A 25,689-nucleotide genomic window follows, 5' to 3' on the forward strand; every position below is an offset into this window, starting at 1 on the left:
TAGCTCGACCTCACAGGAGCTTATCGTGAGGTCGAGCGCATAGTACCTTTTCCCACATATATATATATATATATATATATATATATATATATATATATATATATATATATATATAGGTGTTACCCAATAATATGTGATCATATGATGATCTTAGCCGCTGATTGGTGGACTTTTGCTGGTAGCAAATGGGCAGTGATATCTAATCCAATTGGCGTCCTCATTCATTGGGCAATCTTCCAATCACAGCTTCTAGGATCATCCAACTAATAGTTTGCTTCCTCTTAATTTCCCCTCTGATATTGACGCAAATTCAATGGTGTGGGCCCCACTTTAGATGTTTCATAGCCCTAAAATTCAAATTGATTGGATGATCTAACTTTCCACTTAATCTAGTGTGCAGACTCTTGAGAGAGTAGTTGTGATTGGTTGACTTAGTTCAAATCCATTTTATATAAATGTAGATTTTGCTTATCTCACTAAGATGTACGGAAAATCAAAGTCCCATTATAGGGTTTTCGGAAAGATAAGGCGCATAAGATCAAAGAGAAAGAAAAGAAAATTCAAGATAGATTCTCAATAGCTTCCACCTCAGGAACACAGTAACGAACATGTTGCTTAACCTATAGATTCAGATAACCAATCCTTTCCCATGATTTGTGTGCTATGCTCATCCTCCCTAAAGGCTTGGTCTTATTTCAGTACTTTTAGCCCGACTTAGGCCAAAAAGACAAGTTATTGAGGTCAAGTCCTATCTAACCTTTTTCAAATTTTGATTTGCAGCTTACCAGGGGTGCACGACTTTTATTAGGCATGCATAATTAGAGCTGAGCACGAGATGACTTGATTTGTCCAACTTATTTGGATTTGACTTGACCTGAACCGAGTAAGTGAGTTGATCCGAACCGAGTAGACTTCATCTAATCCGAACTTAACCAAGTTAATTGAGTTCAGGTCACCTAGTAACTCAACCCAAAATCCAACTAAATACTGACTCGACTTGATCCAAAACCCAACTCGTACGTTAAAAAAATAAAAAAATAAAAAACCCTCAAATTTGGCATTTCAGATCTGGGATGACGTGATGCTAATGGAGAAGCTGCAATTCTGGTAGGTGCACCTAGATTATGAGCTGTGATTTAAGCCCTCAGATACCTGCGACACTCGACCCAACTTGATGTTGACTCAACCCAACTCAATACCTGTGACTAGGACGGACCCGGTCTGGATTAGTCCAAGCTAGACCCGAACTCGGATCGGGTAAGGCATGCTAGCTAGATTCAGTACTGAATTGGGTAGAGTTTGGGTCAAGTTTATTTCAAAATCGGGTCAAGTTGGGTCAATCTTAGCTCGGTCTGACTCGACTCGATGCCCAACTCTATGCATGATCATATTTGACGTGTAATCTTCAGCCCACAATTCTCTATCCATGATCTATGTCATCAAGATTACTAATACTTGTGACATTGATTTGTCTTACTTTGACAAAATTAAATATTAAGATGGCTACCATGATATAATATCAAAGGTTTTGATGGACCAGATCTAAGCAATGTTAGTCATATCCAACGCTAAAATCTAATAGGTACCCATCTAGAAATTTTATTTGGTTGGTTAGTATGGCCCAAGTGGAAGAATATAAGACCTCTAAGCCCACATAATTATAAGTTTAAATCATACTATTAAATTATCGTGATTAAGTATATTGGTGGGCCCTACCATAGTTGTGATATTTATAAGTTCGGTAAGACCGAGGTCGAATCCACAAAGACTAAAACCTGTACGTTATCTGAAAATAACCAGATCTAGAACTAGGCTAAGATGAAATCTAAACCAATTGTGATTTGAGGAATAATGGTGAAATATTAATCTAAACTTAAAGAATTCGAAGGAAGGAAACTAGGGATTCAGAGGATCCACTTGTAGAGATCAGGGAGATCTTATGCCTGCTTCATGGATATTATACTGAACTTACTTGATATAGTTTTCAAGAGATGAAAGGTATAAGAATTAGGTATGATTCCATCACAAATCCATGCCTAAGAGACAAGGTAAACAACAGAACTTAGACCAATCCATAACCAACTAAAAGATGTATGAGTGTTAGGAAGGATTCCATCATCCAACCATGTCTATGAGACGATGGCGAACAACAGGGTTTCCGAACATTAAAATAAAAGGAAAGGAATTATTCAAGCCATCACAGATCTACTGTAATTTAAATCACAACAAACCATTAATGACTAAAAGAATTTCTTAAATCAAAACAGAGTCAATCAGTTCAGTTCAAATCAAACCTGTAGAAGCTCCCATCACGCCACAAGCTTCACCTCTTAGCCCTAGCTAAGAGATTTAGCCTAACATAATCATAGGAAAAAGAAGAAAAATAAAGAAAAAATACATAAAAATTTTAAACACTTCTCTCTCCGCCTCTCTTTCTCTATCTGACGTCCCCTATTCAAGCACACCCCTTCTCCATGTTTGAAACTCTTTTTATAGCTTTTGGAGTGGTGGAAATCGGATTTGGGAAGCTATCGCACGGGGAGCAAAAGCCTTTTCGCAGCCAAGTTCAGCGTTTCATAACTCTCGCGTTCCTTGCGTTATTCTTGTAAAATCAACGTCTCTTGGAAGTATTTTGGCTGGTCTACACGATGGACGGTTCAGATCTGCCATATGATCAAAGATGGTGAGCCACAACTGCCTGGAAAGTCAGATTTCGCGGACGTGCGTAGCCTTTCGCACGTCCGGCGCTAACGTGATCGGTGGGCCCCACAGAGGTGTTTTCGGAAAAATCCACCCCGTCCATTAGATTCAGGATGAAATTTTAGTAAAGAATGGGTGGTTTTGAACGTTCATTGACGCTGCCCAGAGAAGAAATCACCCCAAAAATCATTTTGAACGTCGTAGGACCGCCTGTTTGTAGCCTCTATATTGCGCACGTGTGCTTGCATGGGTCCAAAAGTTCAGCAAGGTTTTGTAGTACTCGAGGCCCTCTACACGATGGACGGTTTGGATTGTCCACTGGGATAATATGTGGGGCCCACTAACGTCCGTAAAAACGGACAGCGTCCGTCCGTTATACAGGTAAAACGGCAGTTGCCGTTTTTGGGAAGAAGATGCAGGTCAGCAGCGCTGACCCGCCTTACGTGGTTTGGTGCGGCTCGGCACGTGTGTACCTCATGTACACACGCTGGTTATACGGGGCCCACTGTGATGTTCTATCAAAATCCAAACCATCCATTTGTTTCCTCATCTTATTTAAACCGCCGAGACCAAAGTTGAGACAGTTCCAGATATCAGGTGGGCCCAGAATCAACGGTTTATGGGCTGATCTGTCAGTTGGGGTACTTTCATAGTGATCCGAGGGCTGAAATTTGATATGTACGGTTAATTTATGGCCCTCAGGCCATGTATGAAGTTTTGAGCCAATCAGATGGCGAGAACTATGTGATCTTGCATTTTTCACCAATTTCGAGCCTCTTTAACGTGAATGGCTTGATTTCCTCGGATCCCTGGTGTGTAATTCCATCGATCTTGGTCCCCTGGAGTCCGTCCCTTGCCTTGGGTGTCATCAGAGCATTAAATCTATGGTTTAAGTACCCTTTTTCAGTTCATGCTTGTAAATACACTCTGCATCACAAACACGATTAAATCAGGCTATTAAACGGTATCAATGATTGTAAATCCATGCAATAACTGGGTCTGATATGCAATAATTAAGTATATTGGTGGGCCCTACCATAGTTGTGATATTTATAAGTAGGTTTGAGATGGTATGCACTCGTGCTGTATTAATTTCCTTATCTACAATATTTAGATGAGCATGAAATTCTATAATGTGTGGAGACTTTCAAGGAAAGAAGAAGTTATACAAAGCTCAATAAGTAAGACCTTGGTCTCATCACCAACTAGGAAAACCTAGTCTTATTGAAGAGTTTTCTAAAAAGTGTAGAGTGCGAAAGATCCAGGCATTCAGATTCAATCGGCTATGGTTGACAGTTTGCTATTGTTTGATCTCCATGAATAATGTATAGATCAGTCTTTTATTTCACAATTTAGTCTAATAGGAGACTTGTTGTCAATCTCGAGTCAACCCACATAATCACATTATAATTTCATCGGCAATTGACTAGCTCCCTCAATCACAACTACTCATGGGTTTAAATAAATTTCCCCCAATAATCAAATGGATTTTGGGTGCAGCATATCTAATCATGATGAGCTTCATTTCACCTTAAACACCATCATTCTCACTTCTCAACTCTACTCCAAGCACTTCACCTTTACCATATTTCCACAATCTAGTCCACCTCTGAATTGATGAACCAAACCGTTTATACATAGTTTTTATATTTGTATGGTGAAAAGATGACAAATGAAAGCCCTAAAATTGTATTGTTTTAACACCTTGATAGATTAGCTTCTTTTTAATTCGATTTTTACTATAAATAGTAAGTTTTAGTTTTATTATAACTCTTCATCCTGTTGGGCTTTAAGAGTTGTGCTCAGCGTGAAAAGAGCTTAGAATAATTAGGAGAACGATTTGGTGAAGCCAAATAGGACACTTACTATTTTTGGCCGAAAAACTTGTGTACTAGTAGACATCACGACCATCTATAAATACTAAGTTTACTATTTATAGTAAGTTGCGAATTCTAGAAGTTTTAGTTGTGTTTGCTTTTGATTTCTCTCCCAATTTAGTCTAATAGGAGACTTGTTGTCAATCTCGAGTCAACCCACATAATCACATTATAATTTCATCGGCAATTGACTAGCTCCCTCAATCACAACTACTCATGGGTTTAAATAAATTTCCCCCAATAATCAAATGGATTTTGGGTGCAGCATATCTAATCATGATGAGCTTCATTTCACCTTAAACACCATCATTCTCACTTCTCAACTCTACTCCAAGCACTTCTCCTTTACCATATTTCCACAATCTAGTCCACCTCTGAATTGATGAACCAAACCGTTTATACATAGTTTTTATATTTGTATGGTGAAAAGATGACAAATGAAAGCCCTAAAATTGTATTGTTTTAACACCTTGATAGATTAGCTTCTTTGCTTTAAATTGGATTGTTTTTACACTTCGAGCAATCAAAGCATTGAAATATTTCATCCAATAGCTTTCCTTATTGCAATACGTGGAGAATGCATTTGACCAAGCCTCTGTTAAATCATTTAAGTAAATCTGGGCCTAGTTGTTGGACCTTTATCCCAATACAAGCCCAAGTTCAATACAATAGCATAATGGACCACAGCTCAGATCGGGTCCATCTCATTGCCTGGCCCAAAAATTTTGAATTTGTTGAGGTGGGCCCAGCCCATCGCCACCGTACATTGCATGCTGCCTTTGCGATATCTGTGTTAAGAGAAATGACTTTTAGGTTTGCCATCTTTAGCCTATTCTTATCTGCTCTAGTGCGTGTCTATTAAGGTTCTGTAGTCCTCATTAATATTACTAATTACATGTTTGCTTCTTCCACACGCGTGTGGAAGCATGCTCATGCACATGCAGTCACACGCGCCAATATGAAACACGTATTATAGATCATATCTTTCCATCAGGTGGTCTACAATTTCTAGATCTTTTATCATTAAAATAAGGCCATTTATCACCTCTGGCAGGCCACAAACTACAAAACAAATAGGAGTCTGGGAGAAATTGTAATAGCCATTGGATTTCTTTATTCAATGTGGCCTATGTGAGACGTGAAACTGCATGATTTTGGAGGTAGAAGATCTAGACTATATTTCCAACCAGGTGTAAAACTCAGATATTACACATGAATTCTTTATTTGCACGTGTGCTTGAGTGTGGATGGGCAGGTCTCCACATGCGTGCGGAATTAGCAAACGTCCACTAATCAGTATTTAAACCAAGGTTACGTTGGTGTTTGAGTACCCAAAAGAAATTGGTGCTTTCATTGCAGCCCTCTTCTCCTGGTTTGAGCCTACTCTCTCTCTCTCTCTCTCTCTCTCTCTCTCTCTCTCTCTCTATTTTTCTTTTTTCTTCTAGGGAAAATGATATTTCCAAACCAGAAAATTAGAGTTCTACCCCTACAAGTGTAATTTTCTCAATGGAAAGTTGATTAAAACTAAAAGCACTATTACAAAATTATAGGGGTGGCGATGTCAATTTAAGGGTGTGGAAATATCATTATCCTAGGAAATGAAAACATTATTATAGCCCACCATCGAAACCTGTTGATATGGTTGTATACACCTGGATGAAGTGGAAAAAGCAAATATCATCTTGATACAAAAAATTCTATAGCCTCCAAGAATTTTTCAATGATAGGAATTTAATCCCCACTTTGTGGTCCATTTGAGACTTGGATATTCATTATTTTTGGGTTCATGATCTAAAATGATACGTAAAAATGGATGGACGGTGTAGATAAAATTCATACATCATGTTGGCCCTCAGTTGCCCTCAGAGCCTCCCTAGGAAAATTAAGTGTGGTCGCTTCTCATTGGCCCACATCATCGCCGATGACTCTGGCTAACAAATTAAGTGTGGTCACTTCTCATTGCTCTACGTCATCGCCCGCTTCTCATTCGAAATTTTTTCAAGCTCAAAAAATCAGCTCGACTCGGGTTGAAACCGAGTTCAAGCCGAGTCCAATCGAGCTTTTTCGAGTTGAGTCGAGCTAGCTAACCTAGCTAACTAGGTTCGTGTACAATCCTAAATGGAAAATAAAACCTAGGGATTGGATGGAAAATAAAACCTACATAAATATTAAGATGAGCTCTAAAAAGCATGTAAGAGTAGTGTGTTCAATCACCATTGTTTCCTGCAATTTGGTCCACCTGATAATTGGATCTTCTTAAATTTTGGTATCATGTTCTAGAATGATATGAAAAATAATGTATGGATACAGAATACACAAATCAAGATGGTTGGTAACAGCCATCATCGTTTAAGGAATGCTCATTGTGTCCTACCCTGGTCTATCCTTCGCTAGGAATGGGAAGGGGCTCTAAGTGGCCACCATGATGTATGGATTTTATCCACACCATTTATACATTCAGCCATGTTATTTTAGGATGTAGTCTCAAAACTGAAGCGGATCCAGAGACCACACCACACGAAGCAATAATGATAATGATGCTCACCGTTGAAACTTTCCTAGGGCCTAACATGATTTTTATTTGTCAACGCTTCCGGTTTTCTTATCTGACCTGGAATTGGAATCTGCTGCACGCCTGCACCACGGGAGTGGATTAGGTGCTGGGTGTTACCCCTACCATGGGCCCACCTTGAAGTATGTATTCTATATCCACCCCATCCATCCATTTTTCTAGATAATTGTAGGACGTCTGACCAAAAAATCAGACTCAAATCTTAGCTGGACCATACCATAAGAAACAGGTGATTGACCATTAATACACCACGAAAGTTTTGTATCAAGCGATATTTGGTTTTCCTATGGCTTGGATGGAAATAGAGGTGTACCGGTCGAATCAAGTCAAGCGGCCCTCGACTTGGCTCGGCCACTAGCTGACCAGCTCGGTCCTTGATCCGGATTGGCTAGCTCGGCTCGACCACTAGCTAACCCCCGATCCTTGAGCTTGGTAGCCGGCTTGGCTTGGTTCGATCGCCTCGGCCCGGTTCGGGAGTTCTCCAATGCACCATTTTCAAAAACACATGGTTCATGATCTAAAATGATACGTAAAAATGGACGGACGGTGTAGATAAAATTCATACATCATGTTGGCCCTCAGTTGCCCTCGGAGCCTCCCTAGGAAAATTAAGTGCGGTCGCTTCTCATTGGTCCACATCATCGCCGATGACTCTGGCTAACAAATTAAGTGTGGTCGCTTCTCATTGCTCCACGTCATCGCCCGCTTCTCATTCAAAATTTTTTCAAGCTCAAAAAATCAGCTCAACTCAGCTTGAAACCGAGTTCAAGCCGAGTCCAATCGAGCTTTTTCGAGTTGAGTCAAGCTAGCTAACCTAGCTAACTAGGTTCGTGTACAACCCTAAATGGAAAATAAAACCTAGGGATTGGATGGAAAATAAAACCTACAGAAATATTAAGATGAGCCCTAAAAAGCACGTAATAGTAGTGTGCTCAATCACCATTGTTTCCTGCAATTTGGTCCACCTGATAATTGGATCTTCTTAAATTTTGGTATCATGTTCTAGAATGATATGAAAAATAATGTATGGATACAGAATACACAAATCAAGATGGTTGGTAACAGCCATCATCGTTTAAGGAATGCTCATTGTGTCCTACCCTGGTCTATCCTTCGCTAGGAATGGGAAGGGGCTCTAAGTGGCCACCATGATGTATGGATTTTATCCACACCATTTATACATTCAGCCATGTTATTTTAGGATGTAGTCTCAAAACTGAAGCGGATCCAGAGACCACACCACACGAAGCAATAATGATAATGATGCTCACCGTTGAAACTTTCCTAGGGCCTAACATGATTTTTATTTTCCAATATTGAACCAATTCATAAAGTCACATAGGCCTGGATGAAGGTAAACAACAATAGCTGATTGATCAAAAACTTGTGTGCCCTAAGAAGTTTTCAACGGTAAGAGTTTAATCTCCATGATCCGGTACACTTGTATATTTGATCTGCCTCACTCTTGAGCCTACTTCCTAAATTGACAAGGTGAAGTTGATAGACAGTGTAGATAAAACTCATACATTAGAATTGCTACTTAGAGCCCCCGTCAGTTCCTACTTCTGACCGAAAGGAGGTAGGATACAATCCCCTTTCATTTAAATATTAATTTCTATGATAAAAGTTGTAATAACCAGAGCTCTGATACCATAATAACCATTTTCCTTTATCCAAGCTTACAAAGGACAGTGAAAGCACAAATTAAAACTCTCACAAGTGCTATGTAACAATCTATTACATAAGTTGATTAAAATCAACAAGTTAGCTAGATGATTATTAATATTTTTAAAATATCAAAATGTACTTTAAATACATAAATAAAAAATAAAATTAATAGATTATATAGGAAACTAGAAAAAAAGCCAACTCAACTCAACAATATCTCATTAAAAAAAAAAACACTCTAAATTAATGTGCTGGTTCAATGATTTGTAGGGATTCTTTTGAAGATTGTTTCTGTCATGGAGAAAGCAAAGCTTGGAAAGATCATGTTATTCAAAGTCACCATTCTTGTAATTCTCATTCACGGCCTTGTTGCCCAAGAAAATGGGTCCAAACATAACTTGAAAATAGAAAGGCAGCTCAAACGACTCAGCCAGCATGCAGTCAAGACTATAAAGGTTGGACGTATTACAAGCTTTCTGCTTTAGAAAAATAATCACATGCTATGATAATTGAGTCATGCAAGAGGTGAGTCCCATCATGAAGATTACATGGTGTGAAAATAGGCCGATATACACTCATTTGGTGGCCCACCCAATGACTAGATGAGCCTAATTTTTTCATGCCAAGCGTCTCTATTGTAGGTCCATCTTTTGTAGGGCTAGCAGATCTGTTAAATGTGACACATTGGCGAGAAGCATGTGAAGTTGGAAGGATGCTATTTTCACCCCTTAGAATTGCTAGTTCCACCTCATAAATGGCCTTAAGGGGTCGGCCTTGCCTGTTCGAACGGGAAACTTTCTTGTGTCCAAACCTTATTTGTAGATGTGGGGCTCATGGTTAATCTATTTAAGCCTAGCTCTAGCACTCATCTTGGATGGATGGACCCTTCTCCCAAAGTCTCTCATATTGGAAGATCTTAGCTTTACAAGCTCTGTCCTTCCTTCCATTGAATGTGGTTTGTTCATATACTTTGTTTTAAATGTTATACAGCCAAAAAAAAAAAAAACTTTGTTTTAAATGTGTATATGCATTGCCAACAACAGAACGGTTAGAGTTGACTAATTGAGAAGATAGCCCAGGAATGGTCCATCCATGATGATTGATGAGGGCGTCAGATCAATGGCTTGGATAGACCAAACCATAACTCCACATCTACAAACCAAGATCCAAACAGGATAGGAAACTCGTCCTCTAATTTTAAGGGTGTAAAGAACATTTCCATTTTTATCCTACAATGGCTAGTGTAGTTTTTTAGTGGGTTATGTCTCATCTACAGTGGACCCAACTAAGGGTTTGGATTTTAGTGCTTGCATGCCACGTGTACAATGTCTAGAATGGTGTGAGTGACATTCCTATGTAGAAATGAACTCTATGTCTATAGAAGAACATAAGGTAGGCACCTCTGAAGGTGCATGATTGCCCTTATCATTATTTTCCCTCTTTTCCTCTAAATAGACTATGTATAGACCATTTTATAAACACATTTTCCTTGCTAGGCCATGATAAATGTGCACTGACAGCACTCATGTGGGCAGATTTATTATAGATGGAAATAGAAACATATAAATATAGTACAATAAGTTTAAAGCTGGGATTGCAATGTTAATATTTTCTAAAGTTGACTAATTGAGAAGATAGCCCAGGAATGGTCCATCCATGATGATTGATGAGGGCGTCAGATCAATGGCTTGGATAGACCAAACCATAACTCCACATCTACAAACCAAGATCCAAACAGGATAGGAAACTCGTCCTCTAATTTTAAGGGTGTAAAGAACATTTCCATTTTTATCCTACAATGGCTAGTGTAGTTTTTTTTAGTGGTTTATGTCTCATCTACAGTGGACCCAACTAAGGGTTTGGATTTTAGTGCTTGCATGCCACGTGTACAATGTCTAATTAGTTATTATTAATTTGTTTTTATTTTTACAGACTAAAGATGGGGACATCATTGATTGTGTTGATATCTACAACCAACCAGCTTTTGGAGATCCTCTGCTCAAAAATCACACCATACAGGTTTGGTGATAGAAATATATCTCGTCCGTACACGTGTCTCCAATAAGCCCAAGCAATCAGAACGTGTCAGAAACAGCCCCAAATCACAAAGAAGAAGGGTTTATGAAGAAAAGTTTAATTAATGAAGTGGATTAGTGAAAAGTCGATTTAATTAGGGACTATTATCTAAAAACTGAATTAATGTAGCAGTAATATATAACAGTCCCTTTGAAATGGAATGGATAATGGAGGGTTATCAACGAGTATCCCAATCGGGTCCGGATCCAAATTTTCAGCTCAATTCTCAGGTTCGGGTCCACCGTGTGGACCAGGTTAAAAATGGATCTGGCCCGGCCACCATGATGTTTATGAGCCATCTGAACCCATTCATAAGGCAGGTCTCATAGGATGAGGCAGGGAAAATACATATATCAGCTTGATCCAAAACTTCATGAGTGGCCCCAAAAAGGTTTTAAATGCGGGCATCTGCATCTCCATTTTCACCATTGGTGTGGCAATTGATGGACGGATTGGATCACAGACATCACGGTGGGCCCCACATAGATTTTTACTGCAAATATTGGCGTACAATATGGGACTACTGAACCCGACTGTGACGTCACCACATTCTTTGGGCCCCACCATGATGTATGTGTTGTATCCACACCATCCACCCATTTATAGAGATCATTTTAGGACATGAGCCAAAGAATGAGGCAGATCCAAGGTTCAAGTGGACCCCACCATAGAAAACACTGGGGACAGTGACCCTTACCGTCGAAACCTTCCTAGGGCCCACCATGATGTTTATTTGAGATCCAACCTGTTTATAAGCTAATAGAGACATGGAATAAGGGAAAATATAAATATTAGCTTGATCGAAAACTTCTATGGCCCAAAGAAGTTTTTAATGGTAGGCGTTCATTCCCCACTTTTTTCTGTGGTGGGGTCCAGTTGAGCTTTGGATCTGACTCATTCTTTGGCCCATGCACTAAAGTTAACTCTCCAAATGAATGGACGGTGTGGATACAACACATACATCATGGTGGAGCCACAGAACGTGGTGCATCCGTGTCCTACAAAATGGTGCAAGGAGTGCTGGGAAAATAGCACACATTCCGGTTATGATAGAATGTGTACAAAGGAACCGGACATTTGAATGTGCATGGGATCCTGGCCAACAACTGATGGACGGTGAGAAACGTCTAGTAAAAATAAAATAAAATCGTGAGTTGCAATCTGAACACAGGATCAACGTTGCTGATGATTGAAAGTTTTTCTTTTTTTCTACAGATGAGACCTAGTGATTATCCCAAAGGAAAGGTTAGGAAGGCTTCACCCAGACCAATTCAACAGACATGGCAAAAGAGTGGCAGTTGCCCTGAAGGAACGGTCCCGATTCGAAGGACAACCACGAGTGACTTCATCAGACCCATGTCCCCTTACATCAACGGGAAGGATAATCAAAATGCTATCATAGAAGTGAGTAGTTCATTTGTTGTTTCCCAAAGGTTCTAAAAGGTAGGCCCCACCCATCTGGTCTCTGGGTCTGGCCCATCATGAGTCTAGAAGGGCCCCACCCATCTGGTCTCTGGGTCTGGCCCATCATGAGTCTAGTAGGGCCCCACCCATCTGGTCTCTGGGTCTGGCCCATCATGAGTCTAGTAGGCCCCACCCATCTGGTCTCTGGGTCTGGCCCATCATGAGTCTAGAAGGGCCCCACCCCCCTAATTTTCCGATCGGGCCGGTCTGGCCAATGGGTTCGCTCAACCGACGGACTAACTAATACAACTTATTTAAAAGAGCGGTTGGCACACGTTTCTTGTTTGGTTCAGGCCAAACGGGGATTTGTATAACCGACCTCAATTATTTGGTATAAGGCTTAGATGACGATGATGACGTCGGTCGGACCTTGTCCAAACCCAGCCAACCCATCCATGTATATTACATTAAGGGTGGTAATAACAAGCTGGTTGGCCCACCCAACCCAGCTTTGGACAGGGCTTGGACCTACTAGCTTGGCTTGTGGGCCGGGAGTGAGCCTTGCATGCATGGTTCAATCCGTTCAATTCTCTGGTTGATATTGGGTTCAAGTCATTTTATCCTGATCTGGTTTTTTAAGCGCATGCATTATATTCTATGAATTTGTCATTCCAAACCCTTGTTTATGCAATCCATCCGTCTTGAACGTTGACCAAGGGTTTTATTCTTCTAAATGTCTATTTCTCTTTTTTATGTGCGGCCCACCTGTTCAATGGATAGATTAGGATTATTTGAGGGGAGAGTAGGCATTTTGTCAATTTTGGGCTGGGCCTGGCAGGCTCAGGATCATCCAATGTTTTTGGGCTTGAACTTGTGAATGTTACCCTAGGTCCATGTCAGGAGTGGGGTGGGCTTGGGCCCTTGGCCTTCGTAAGTGTTAGGCCAGACCTGGCCCATTGGTTCTCCTAAATTACTTACATAAATAAGAGAAATGCTTTTATATACACACACACACACACGGAAACGCTCACCAACGAACCAGTTCTTACATACTACATACAAACTTTTTTGAGAACCCATCATAAGATTAGACACCCATGAGACATGTGCAAAGGTGCACATGTGCGTAGTTGCGCAGGGGAACATGACTCTATATATATATAAAGTTTTTTGAAGTCATCCAAATGGCTCAAAGGATATATAGCGAGGGTGAGATTCAAGGTTATTTGAACTAGGTAAACTCTTCTCTTTTTTTTTGTAATTTTAAGGTTCATCGCTTTGTGCCATGTGTTTTTATTTATTTATTTATTTAATTATTTATTTATTTATTTATTTTTGTGTAAGCATTCTTCCACATTAAATTCAGAGTGTTTTGCATTGTGCTTTCTTGATGTGATTGGTTTACTCTCCTAGATTCATCTGTATGTGCTTCTGTGGTCCCCCAACATAATCGTGCCATTTAAAATTATGGTTACTCATTTATGATTTGAGATTAGAAAAACACCATTAAATTAAAATATTAAATTTTATAGTAGAAATAAGAAAACTAAAAATAGCATAAGTGTCAGCTATGTTGAGTAAAAAAATAAATAAATAAAAACAATCTTCATTTTGCCTTTAATTCATCACATAATTAAAAGCTAAAAACTATTATGATGAAATTGTATACTTTGATTATAAGTAATTAAAAGAAAAAAAAAAGTATAGGAAATTAAATATAAATCTTCCCAATTATGATTAAATGTAAAGTGAACCAAAAGTTAAGCTTGTTTCCTTATTTATTTATGGGATTGGTGAAGTTCTTTTATTTTATTTTATTTTTTTGCATATATAATTGAAAGTGAAAAATATCTTATGGTTCTATTCCAACCAGAAAGTGTTGGGTTTGGTATAGCGATTTGATTTTCAGCTTGTAATTTGGCAACCATACTTTCTATAATTTATTCAATTTAATATGAGATATTATTAGCCATGAGCACAATTTTTGATTGACTAGGTATTAAGTATCATACTCTACCCACATATCAAATAACTTACAAGTCAACACACTTGCACTTCTATCAGAGGCCGTTTTATATCTCAGAAGCACCACATATAAATATCTAAATGGATAGTGGGTTTGATCTAGACGGTCCATTATTTTAATGCATGCAAAACATGCACCCCATGCATATGTACATACAAATATGCATGCATGCGTGTGCATCTCTCTCTCTTATATGTGTTTGCACTTTTGTATATATGTTCAAGCGGTTGGATGGTAGGTTATGGTCCACCCAATAGATTAACTTCTAACTTATTAATTTCATGGGATATCCAACTCCTTCAATAGATGCCATGAGGAACAATTTTTGCGAATAATAAAATCAGCTCTATATACTTATCAAGTGGACAACAATAGCATTTTTCGATTTTTCAAACGCTATACAAAGCTATATATAGGGCCAGGTGATTTTTAGCAGTAAGAGGATTGGCTATCACAAGCCTCCTTCTGTGTATATATGTGTGTCATGCTGGTTTGTGTGCATGCGTGTGCATGTGAGAGAAATGGTGACAGCTACACCTAACATGGTGGACATCACTGTCCTTCAAGGTTACATGGTTAGCATCATCATGTGGGCCCACCATGGTGGACATTGGACATCACCATCATTCAAGTTTCTCACATCATGGAAATGGGATGCCCCAAAAATAAAGGCAATCCAGAGCATAACTTCCAACCTTTTATGTACATACGCAATCCAAACCGTCCAAAAGGGTGGTCATTATGAGAGTTGCATCTATTCATTCATAAGAAGTGTATTATTAAGACAAGACATATTTTGTGTTGTGTATTAGGGTGCTGGGGCAAGCGCGAATAATGGACCGTATTATGGATCAATTTTTGACGTGGGTGTATGGAACGTGGAAGTCCAGAGTAATGAATTCAGTATGGCTGCAGTTTTTATCACCAACAACGATAATTGGATAACCGTTGGATGGAAGGTACTCTCTCTCTCTCCCTCTCTCATGAAATTGTTCTCTCTCTCACATGTGTGCATGAAATTGCAGATTATGCAGAGTCAATTTGGAGACAATCAAACCAGACTCTTTACTTATTGGACTGTGCGCATCTTTTCTCTCCTCTCCCATCTATTATTTTATTTTGGGGTCTTAACATATGAACCCTTGTTCATTTGGCTTGGACCCACATTCCCCTCTTTTATGTTCAAATATAGCCCTAGAATATTTGTTCCACTGGCTTTACAGACAAGTAATCAGTTGTCTCGATGCAAAATTTGAAAGAAACGACCCAAACATAACTAGATCAGGGCACAGGATAACTCAACTCGGCAAACTTTACTTGCCCAACTCGTTTAGACCCGACTTGATCCGAACCGAGTGGGTGACTTCGTCCAATTCAGACTCAAACCGAGTAGAGTTTGGGTCACCCTGTAACTCAACTCAACTCGACCTGAAATCCAACTTGGCATTTACTCGACTCGATTTGAAACTCGTGTGTGTGTGTGTGTGTGTGTGTGTGTGTGTGTATCTTAAAATCTCAAATATGATGTTTCAAATCTAAGATGCAGTGTAACTGATGGAAAGGGTGCAATTCTGGCAAGTGCCTGGCAAGTGCACATAGGTTTTGAGTTCTGATTTCAGCCTGGGTATACCCGACATGGTGCTGACTCGACCCGACTCGGTACCTGTGACTATGTCAGACTCAGTCCGGATTAGTCCAGGCTAGACCCGGACTTGGATTAGGTCAGGCATGGGTCGAGTTCAGGTCAGGCCTATTTCAAAACTGGATCGAGTTGGGTCAATCCTAATTCAATATGCCTGGACTCGACGCCTAGCTCTAAACATAACTCATAGATAAATGCGTCAGGTCTAAACCCTCTTAATCTAAATCAACCCAAAACCAGAGCCACACCCAACACATTTGAACATAGACATGATCCAGACCCAGCTCATGCAACCCAAATCTAGACCCGGTTCCCCAAACCATCTGGGCTCACATGACACAAAAAAGAATATTTTTTAAACACTTGTAGCAGATGGCACACAGTCCTTAAGGGAAATAATTTGAATGTGTGGTTGTATACAGGCAGATGGAGGCCACAAGACAGGGTGCTACGACCTCTTATGCTGGGGTTTCATTCAAGTAGACCATACTATAGTCCTTGGTGACACCCTTTCTCCCGTTTCAACCTACGGCGGTGCTGATTATTACGTGCAACTTGAAGTATTCTTGGTAAGCATCAGCTGCACCAACATACAGTTCTCTTTTTAACTAGGAATTCGTTTTGTCTATGCTGGGAGTCAGGATCATGGGCCACGTGTGTCGCTTCATGTGGCCCACATGGAAAAATGGTTCGATATCAAGAGCGTCCATCTTGTGATGCTATTCTTAATGGTCATTGATTCAATAATCACACTGAAAAATAATTCTCCACGGTTGATTTATTGAGTAATCCGATGGTCACCATTTAAGGAAACACCAAGTTTGGTCAGGCCGTGACTGTGGGGCCCACCTTGATCAATATGTTTTAAGAAATGTCCCCAAAAATGAAGCCGAACCAAATCTATTGGTTTGACCACACCACAAGAAACAGTGGTGATTGATGATTGAAATCTTCTAGGGCCACACAAGTTATGGGTCAAGTTGATATTTGTGTTTTCCCTTCATCCAGGTCTATATGACCTTATCAGCAGGTTGGATGGAAGATAAATATTACAGTGGGATTTAGGAAGCTTTTAATGGTGGGCGTTCGATCACTATTGTTTCATGTGGTATGCTCCACATGAGATTTGGATCTCCTTCATTTTTAGGTTCATGTCAGTTGGCAAAACTGATGGACGGTGTGCATATACAACACAAGCATCAAGGTGGCCCCACAGTCAAGGCATGTCATAATCCAATATGGAACCATTAGTTCAGCCATACATATCAACTAGAGCTGGGCAAGGGACGACTTGACTCAGCAAACTCGACTCGTCCCACTCGTTTAGATCTGACTAGATCTGAATTGAGTAGGTGAGTTGACTTTGTCCAATCTGAACTCAAACTGAGTGAGGTTCGAGTCATCTAGTAACTCCACTCACTCAATCCAAAATCTAAATTGGTACTGACTCAACTTGATCCGAAAATCGACCCATAAATGTATATTTAAAAAAAATCAAATATGACATTTCATATCTAAGATGCGTGTAGCTGATGGAGAGGCTGCAATTCTAGCAAGTGTATCTAAGTTTTGAGTTGTGATTTCAGCCGTGAATACCGGCTGCACCTGACCTAACTCGGTACTTGTGACCAGGTCAGACTCAGTCCGGATTAGTCCATACTAGACCCGGACTCGGGTTAGGTCAGGCATACTGGACTTGGTACCGAGTCGGGTCGAATTCAGGTCAGGCCTATTTCAAAATTGGATCAAGTCAGGTCAGCCTAACTCAGTCCAACTCGACTTGATACCCAACTCTAGCTAATATCAATGGTAAGGATCATCTTATCAAGTCATAGGATTATTATTATTTCTCCTAAGACAGCACTCAACCTGATGATTTCCTATATCCACACGTTTGCCGCTTGTAACCCACCCAATCAGGGAGTGGACCTAAATGTTTTGATCCCACCTAATCAACGGATTGGACCCAACACACATGTACCACCGACCCACATCTCTTCAATCTCTCTCATCACAAATCCCCTCACCATTTCTCATTTCACTTTACAGGACCATACAAACAACGAGTGGTGGCTGGGATACGACGATAAATGGCTAGGATACTGGCCCCTCAATATATTCAGCAATCTCAACAGTGCATCCTGGATTCATTGGACAGGTCAGGTCCTCAACACTGCAAGTGGGGGCCACCACACGTTCACTCAAATGGGTAGTGGCCATTTCCCATCGGAGGGCTATAGAAAGGCTGCCTATTTCAGGAACATGTATGTGTTGGATGACAAAAACACCTATCAACAACCATATGGAGCTAAGTCCTACGCAACCAGGCCAGGTTGCTATGGCATTGAAGACATCACATATGATGATTCAGATAATGGAAATCACTTCTTTTATGGTGGGCCAGGCGTTGGGATCACTTGCCCTTAAACTGGCATCCAGGAGTTAAGGGGTAGACTACAGTAATAAACTCATCCATACAACTTATGGCGTACATGTGTGGTAATCTGGACCATCGAAATTGTGGGGTGTTGAGGGTCAAATATTGCATATCAGACCCATTTATTGCATGGATTTACAAGCATGATATCGTTTAATAGCCTGATTTAATTGTATTTGTGATGCAGAGTATATTTACAAGCATGAACTGAAAAAGGGTGTTTAAACCATGGATTTAACGCTCTGATGATACCCAAGGCAAGGGACGGACTCCAGGGGACGAAGATTGATGGAATTATGCATCAAGGATCCGAGGAAATCAGGCCATTCACATTAAAGAGGCCCGAAATTGGTGAAGAATGCAAGATCACATAGTTCCCGCCATCTGATTGGCTCAAAACTTTATACATGGCCTGAGGGCCATAAATTAGCCGTACATATCAAATTTCAGCCATCGGATCACTATGGAAGTGCCCCAACTGACAAATCAGCCCATAAACCATTGATTCTGGGCCCACCTGATATCTGGAACTGTCTCAACTTTGGTCTCGGCGGTTTAAATAAGATGAGGAAACAAATGGATGGTTTGGATTTTGATAGAACATCACAATGGGCCCCACATATACAACGTGTGTATATGAGGTACACACGTACCCGAGCTGCACCAAACAAGCTAAAGCGGGTCAGCAGCGCTGACCCGCATCTTCTTCCCAAAAACGGAATTTCCGTTTCACGCGGCGAGACGAACGGACGCGGTCCGTTTTTGCGGACGCTAGTGGGCCCCACACATTGCTCTAGTAGGAAATCCAAACCATCCATCGTGTAGAGGGTCATGAGTTCTTCAAACCCATGTTAAACTTTTACACCCATGCATGCACATGTGCGCGATACAAAGGCCACAAACAGGCGGTCCTGCGACGTTCAAAACGATTTTTGGGGTGATTTCTTCTCTGGGCCGCATCAATGGACGTTCAAGACCACCCATTCTTAACCGAAATTTCGTCCTGAATCCAATGGACGGGGTGGATTTTCTAGAAAATACCTCTGTGGGGCCCACCGAACACGTCAGCGCCTCTGCGTACGCCTTACGCGCGTTCGGGAAAACCGGGATTTGCGGACGATAGTGGGCCACGGTCATCGATATTTTTAGTGATCCATACCATCCATTGTGTTCACAGGGAGGCCAATACCCTAGCCAAGCTTTCAGAATTATCAGGTAGGTCGATATCACGCCGCAAAGACACTCTAAACGCAAGTCATTTTGCGTTTTTACTGCACAGAAGTTGTTGCGAAAGCTCTTCTATTCCGACTCCAACACAATCTCTTATGCGAAAAACTTCCCCATGGAGGACGGAAATTGGGTGCCGACGAGGGTGCTATAAAAAAAGAGAGAGAGAAAGTGTAAAAGGGGAGGAAAACGGAGGAAAACGGAGGAAGGCTGGACGTGGGAGCTGTGCTCGGTTTAGGTTGGCTGCTGCACAATGGCAGCGTGTGGAGGTGGCTTGGGTTTGGGCTGGAATGGGAGTAGAGGCTGGACAAGTCTCGGTTTTGAGGATTGAAGGAGGGGAAGCCTTCACGGGAGAGAAAGTTTGTTTGTTCTCTTTAGTTTTTTTTTGTTTTCTTCTTCTTCTTTTCTTTTCTTTTTGAGATTTAGCCTAATCATAATTATGTTAGGCTAAACCTCTTAGCTAGGGCTAAGAGGTGAAGCTTGTAGTCTGATGGGAGAGACTTTGCTTGTGCCCCATTGTTTAGCCTTATTGACGTTGATTTTTAGTTCAATTAAAAGGAATACTTTCAGTTTTATTTAATGGTTTGTTGTGACTGAAATTACAATAGATCTGCGATGGCTTTGAGTATTTCTTCCTCCTTTTGATGTTTATGACGTCAGGAAGCCCTGTTGTTCACCATCGTCTCCTGGGCATGGTTGGATGATCGTACCCTTCCTAACTCTCATGCATTATGGATTGGTTGGTAATTAGTTTAATCCTGTTGTTTGCTTTGTCTCCTGGGCATGGTTAGATGATGGAATCCATTCTAATTCATATACCTTTCATCTCTTAAAAACCAGATCAAGTAAGTTCAGTTTGAATTCCATAAACCTTGATGCAGGCATAAGATCTCCCTGATCTCAACAAGTGGATCCTCTGAATCCCTAGTTTCCTTCCTCTGAATTACTTAAGTTTTAGATAATTAGTCCACAATTATTCTTTAAACTTACATTCGATTTTGATTACATCTTAGGCTAGTTCTATTTCTACCTAGTTTCAGGAAACGTACAGGTATCAGTCTCTGTGGATTCGACCTCGGTCTTACCGAGTTTATTACTACATCACAACCCTGCACTTGGGGAGTGAACAAGTTTTTGGCGCCGTTGCCGGGGACTGACGGTTACGTTTTTTCTGAAATTAATTAGTTTTAGAATTAGGTTAGGATTAGGATTTTACTAACTTTAGGTTAAAGGTTTTTATTTTATTTTTAGAAACTATTATTTGAGTTCAAAACTAACTTGTTTCCTGTTTTATAGGATCTTGACATTAAACTGGTAATCCCTTTCTAAATTCCTCTACTTTTTCTATTTTTTTATTTTTTTTAGGATTTGAGTCTTGAAAATTTTCTATTTTCTAGTATTTTTTTTATTTTTCTTTATTTTTTTTTTATTTTTTTATTTTTTTATTTTTAGGAACTAGTTTATTTTTTAAACTTTCATCTTTTGTTTTTAGAAACTAGGTTAATTATTGCCCTTTTTAGAAATTCTTTCTAATTGTAGAAACTAACTCATCTTTCATTTATTTTATTTTCTAGGCTTCGATTTTCTATTTTAGAAACTTTCTAATTATAGGTCTTCTTTTTAGAAACTAACTTTCTATTGTTTTCTTTTACAGGATCTTAACATAGGAACTTCTCATTTGGTACCTTCTTTCTAACTTCTCCTCATCTTACTTTCTATACTTCTGTAGGATTTTTCTTTCTTCTAGGATTAGACTCAGAGTTAGGGTTCTACCATGGAAGCGTGGGTACATGCATATGCCGAGATGGATAAGAGATATTGGGGAATGCCTGAGGGTTGTGGAATTCAATGTATACCTCAAGATTTTTCTCCATCGAGAGCAGACATTGAGAACCGACTAGAACGTTATGTTCCATCTGTTAATAGGGCCGTATATGATCGTAATTATGGAAACGAGGATTATTATCAACCATCATATTCTCCCATGTATGATCAATATGACTATTACCAGGGGAAACATCAAAATTTGGAAGATGAACCAACTATATGTTATAATGATTATCCTCTTGGATACCCTACCATTGATATCCAACCAGAAACAATCCAAGAGGATTTAGCTCAACGTAGCCTGGCCTATCTCACGGAAATGAGAAAATCTTTGGAAGCGCTTAATTCGCGCCTTGATAAGATAGAGGAGGCTCGGTTATCTCAACCACAATTCATTCCAGAAATACAATGCGAGAAAAGTGATCCTAACTTGCTTTGGAAGAACTCTGGAATTACAAATGAGGAGTTGGATTCTATCAATGAGCATATGGTTCAATTTCCTGATGAGTTGATCTCAATGACTGTTCAAAGGAATGGTCAAGATGCGTGTGTATCTTTCAAATACAGTGATGATGACACACTTTCCTCACATGACACACAGGATCTCAATGATGACGAAGAGGTTAGTTTTTTCAAACCTCAACCGAACTTAGGTGTAGAATGTGAGGAAAGCGACCCCATCCCAAGTGTGTACTGCACGGAATTAGACAATGATGCTTATCGGGATGATGATCATGAATATACAGTCCAAAGTCCCCTAGAATCAATCTCAAGTTTGGTTCAGGTCAATGATCAAGATGTACATGAAGTGGTCGGTCATAATGAGTCACTCCCCTCACCTGACATGTCTGATTTTAAGGTGGAGGATGAGCCCCTTACAATCGACCCTTCTAACTCTTGTGAAACATGTTTGGACCACTCCTCTGAATTAAATGATGATGTGATTCGGGAGAAGGATGAGTTGCTCGCTACGACCTTGGAAATTGAAACCACTAAGTTGAGGCCACCATCTGAGCTGTACACGTTTGACAATTCAACACCTCGATTGAGTAGTTTCAATGAACAAAGTAATCACATCGATGCTTCCCCTATTAATTTTCAATCTATCTGTGTAGGGCTGGAGCAAGAGAGCACACCTCCGTTTACCTTTAAAGACAATGGATTCCTTGGGCAAATCATCACAAGCTTTAATGTGGAAAATAAGTCACCCTCAGCTGAATGTCCCAACTCTTTTGATGATTGTTTGGCACACTTTGCAGATTCAAATGATCCCATGATAAGAGACATAGTGAATGCCTTGCAAGACAACATCTCGGTAGTCATCACTAACCAAGAGAACCCTTACTCTGAAGCACCTTCTTCCACAGACCCTGAATGTTTACCATTAGGAGAGGAGGAGCTGAAAATTGAACTGAAGTTTGCTACTTTGGAATGTGTTGAGACTACACCACTTCCTGAAAATTTTTCTCAATTTGATCTACCTGTAGTCTCTGATTCACCATGGGATACTAACTTTGCAACTTTTTCTGACACAGGTGAATCATATATATTTTGGATACCTCAAGCGAATCAACAGCAAAACTTTAACGAGGTACATAAGTTTCTATGGAAGGTCATGGTCCAAGGCGTCCAAGCCTATTGCAAAAAGGGCTTTTGGATGATCCTATTGAGGAACTTACTGAGAAACTTATCAAGATACTGGCCGAAAGAGGAACCTTGCGGCTTATAGCTAGGTTTCCTGTTTTCTTAGGACTAGGGAGTTGCTTTATTTGTCTGGCTGAAGACAGTAAACTTAGCGCTCCTGGGAGGCAGCCCAGCTCTTCATTTCATTTCGTTTTTATCATTAGTTAGTTCAATGTTTGTGGGTAACATTACTGCAAACTCTCACGAGACTACAACTCGTCCACTAGGGGCAACCTAGGGGTTTAAAGGCTTGTTGCATATGCTAAATGCAATCGAGAGCACCTGCGAAAGTGGTATAGGTAGGATTTTGTCTTTACTGTTGTTGGTTTCTCTCTTGTACTGACCCCCTTTTACGTAAATAGCTATGGAAAGCCTCTTGATTTTTTCAGGTATTATCTTCCTATCACTTCTCATTTACTTATTTTGTCCCATGTGCATTGCATGTTTATTTCTTTTACATTGAGGACAATGTAGATTTTTGGTTGGGGGTGGGAGATTAGGTTTCCTAATCAGTATTTCTTGGTCTTGAGCAAAAGTTGTGAAAATTTTTAAAAAGTTGTGAAAATTTTTAATTTTTCAGGCTTTCTGATGAATTCGAAGTGATTTTGACGGCCATCTAGGGCACTTAGAATTTCAAGATGCGTGATGTTGGTACTTCATGACTCTTGGATTCAGTCATCTATTAAATTTCACAGCTAAGTTTGAATTGTTAATCCATTATTAGAATTTGTAAACATTGATTGAGTCATGAATTCGCAGGACACATCTCACTTGCATATTAAGGTTTCAGTTTGATATTAACGGATTAACTTGGTAATCACTAAACATGAAAGGAACCAACTTGAGAAATTGAATGGATTAGGCGAACAGTCTTTACCATAGGTTTGCTCCCTATAGGTGAGGATTCGATTCCCTATGAATGATATGTGAAAAAGTTGGGTGTACAGTCTTTACCTTAGGTTTGCTCCCTATAGGTGAGGATCTGCTCCCTCTTCTTGGCGTTACTTCTAATGAAAAAAAAAAAAAATCAAAAATAAAAGAATAAAAAGATAATGTGTAAGCCAAGTTGGGTTATCGTGAATTCTCTTAGTTGTTACCAATGATATCCTTAAATATCGAGGTAAAACTTAATGTTGACAAGTCGAGATTAGACTATACATCCATGGAATTCAATATTTAGCATTGTTCTAATTAATGGATTAATATTTGAGCTTGATTATGAAGTACCGTGAGTTTGATTCTTTGAGAAAGTAATGCCAACATTCATAAATCTTAGAATTCGAATATCTGAATTGTTTTTCATAAATCTCTCGAGTTTGTAGAAATTGTTCTGTAATTCTCAACTTACTTTTCGCATACTTTGCTCGGGACTAGCAAAATGCTGGTTGGGGGTTATGTTGAGGGTCAAATATTGCATATCAGACCCATTTATTGCATGGATTTACAAGCATGATATCGTTTAATAGCCTGATTTAATTGTATTTGTGATGCAGAGTATATTTACAAGCATGAACTGAAAAAGGGTGTTTAAACCATGGATTTAACGCTCTGATGATACCCAAGGCAAGGGACGGACTCCAGGGGACGAAGATTGATGGAATTATGCATCAAGGATCCGAGGAAATCAGGCCATTCACATTAAAGAGGCCCGAAATTGGTGAAGAATGCAAGATCACATAGTTCCCGCCATCTGATTGGCTCAAAACTTTATACATGGCCTGAGGGCCATAAATTAGCCGTACATATCAAATTTCAGCCATCGGATCACTATGGAAGTGCCCCAACTGACAAATCAGCCCATAAACCATTGATTCTGGGCCCACCTGATATCTGGAACTGTCTCAACTTTGGTCTCGGCGGTTTAAATAAGATGAGGAAACAAATGGATGGTTTGGATTTTGATAGAACATCACAATGGGCCCCACATATACAACGTGTGTATATGAGGTACACACGTACCCGAGCTGCACCAAACAAGCTAAAGCGGGTCAGCAGCGCTGACCCGCATCTTCTTCCCAAAAACGGAATTTCCGTTTCACGCGGCGAGACGAACGGACGCGGTCCGTTTTTGCGGACGCTAGTGGGCCCCACACATTGCTCTAGTAGGAAATCCAAACCATCCATCGTGTAGAGGGTCATGAGTTCTTCAAACCCATGTTAAACTTTTACACCCATGCATGCACATGTGCGCGATACAAAGGCCACAAACAGGCGGTCCTGCGACGTTCAAAACGATTTTTGGGGTGATTTCTTCTCTGGGCCGCATCAATGGACGTTCAAGACCACCCATTCTTAACCGAAATTTCGTCCTGAATCCAATGGACGGGGTGGATTTTCTAGAAAATACCTCTGTGGGGCCCACCGAACACGTCAGCGCCTCTGCGTACGCCTTACGCGCGTTCGGGAAAACCGGGATTTGCGGACGATAGTGGGCCACGGTCATCGATATTTTTAGTGATCCATACCGTCCATTGTGTTCACAGGGAGGCCAATACCCTAGCCAAGCTTTCAGAATTGTCAGGTAGGTCGATATCACGCCGCAAAGACACT

At 40.2% G+C, this 25,689-nt stretch overlaps 1 protein-coding gene across 1 annotated transcript in view; it reads left to right on the forward strand.

Moving 5' to 3' along the window:
- Positions 1-18,392, forward strand: part of LOC131217304 (uncharacterized) — a 37,850-nt gene extending 19,458 nt beyond the window's left edge. The window contains exons 7-13 of the mRNA XM_058212218.1: positions 9,088-9,164; positions 10,750-10,836; positions 12,109-12,297; positions 15,136-15,282; positions 15,349-15,402; positions 16,388-16,534; positions 18,015-18,392. Coding sequence (XP_058068201.1) covers positions 9,088-9,164; positions 10,750-10,836; positions 12,109-12,297; positions 15,136-15,282; positions 15,349-15,402; positions 16,388-16,534; positions 18,015-18,392 — 1,079 coding nt within the window. The remainder of the gene's footprint in view (positions 1-9,087; positions 9,165-10,749; positions 10,837-12,108; positions 12,298-15,135; positions 15,283-15,348; positions 15,403-16,387; positions 16,535-18,014) is intronic.
- The last annotated feature ends 7,297 nt before the right edge of the window (positions 18,393-25,689 follow it).

The sequence above is a fragment of the Magnolia sinica genome, chromosome 10 (genome assembly GCF_029962835.1).
Source record: "Magnolia sinica isolate HGM2019 chromosome 10, MsV1, whole genome shotgun sequence".
Classification (NCBI taxonomy): Eukaryota; Viridiplantae; Streptophyta; class Magnoliopsida; order Magnoliales; family Magnoliaceae; genus Magnolia; species Magnolia sinica.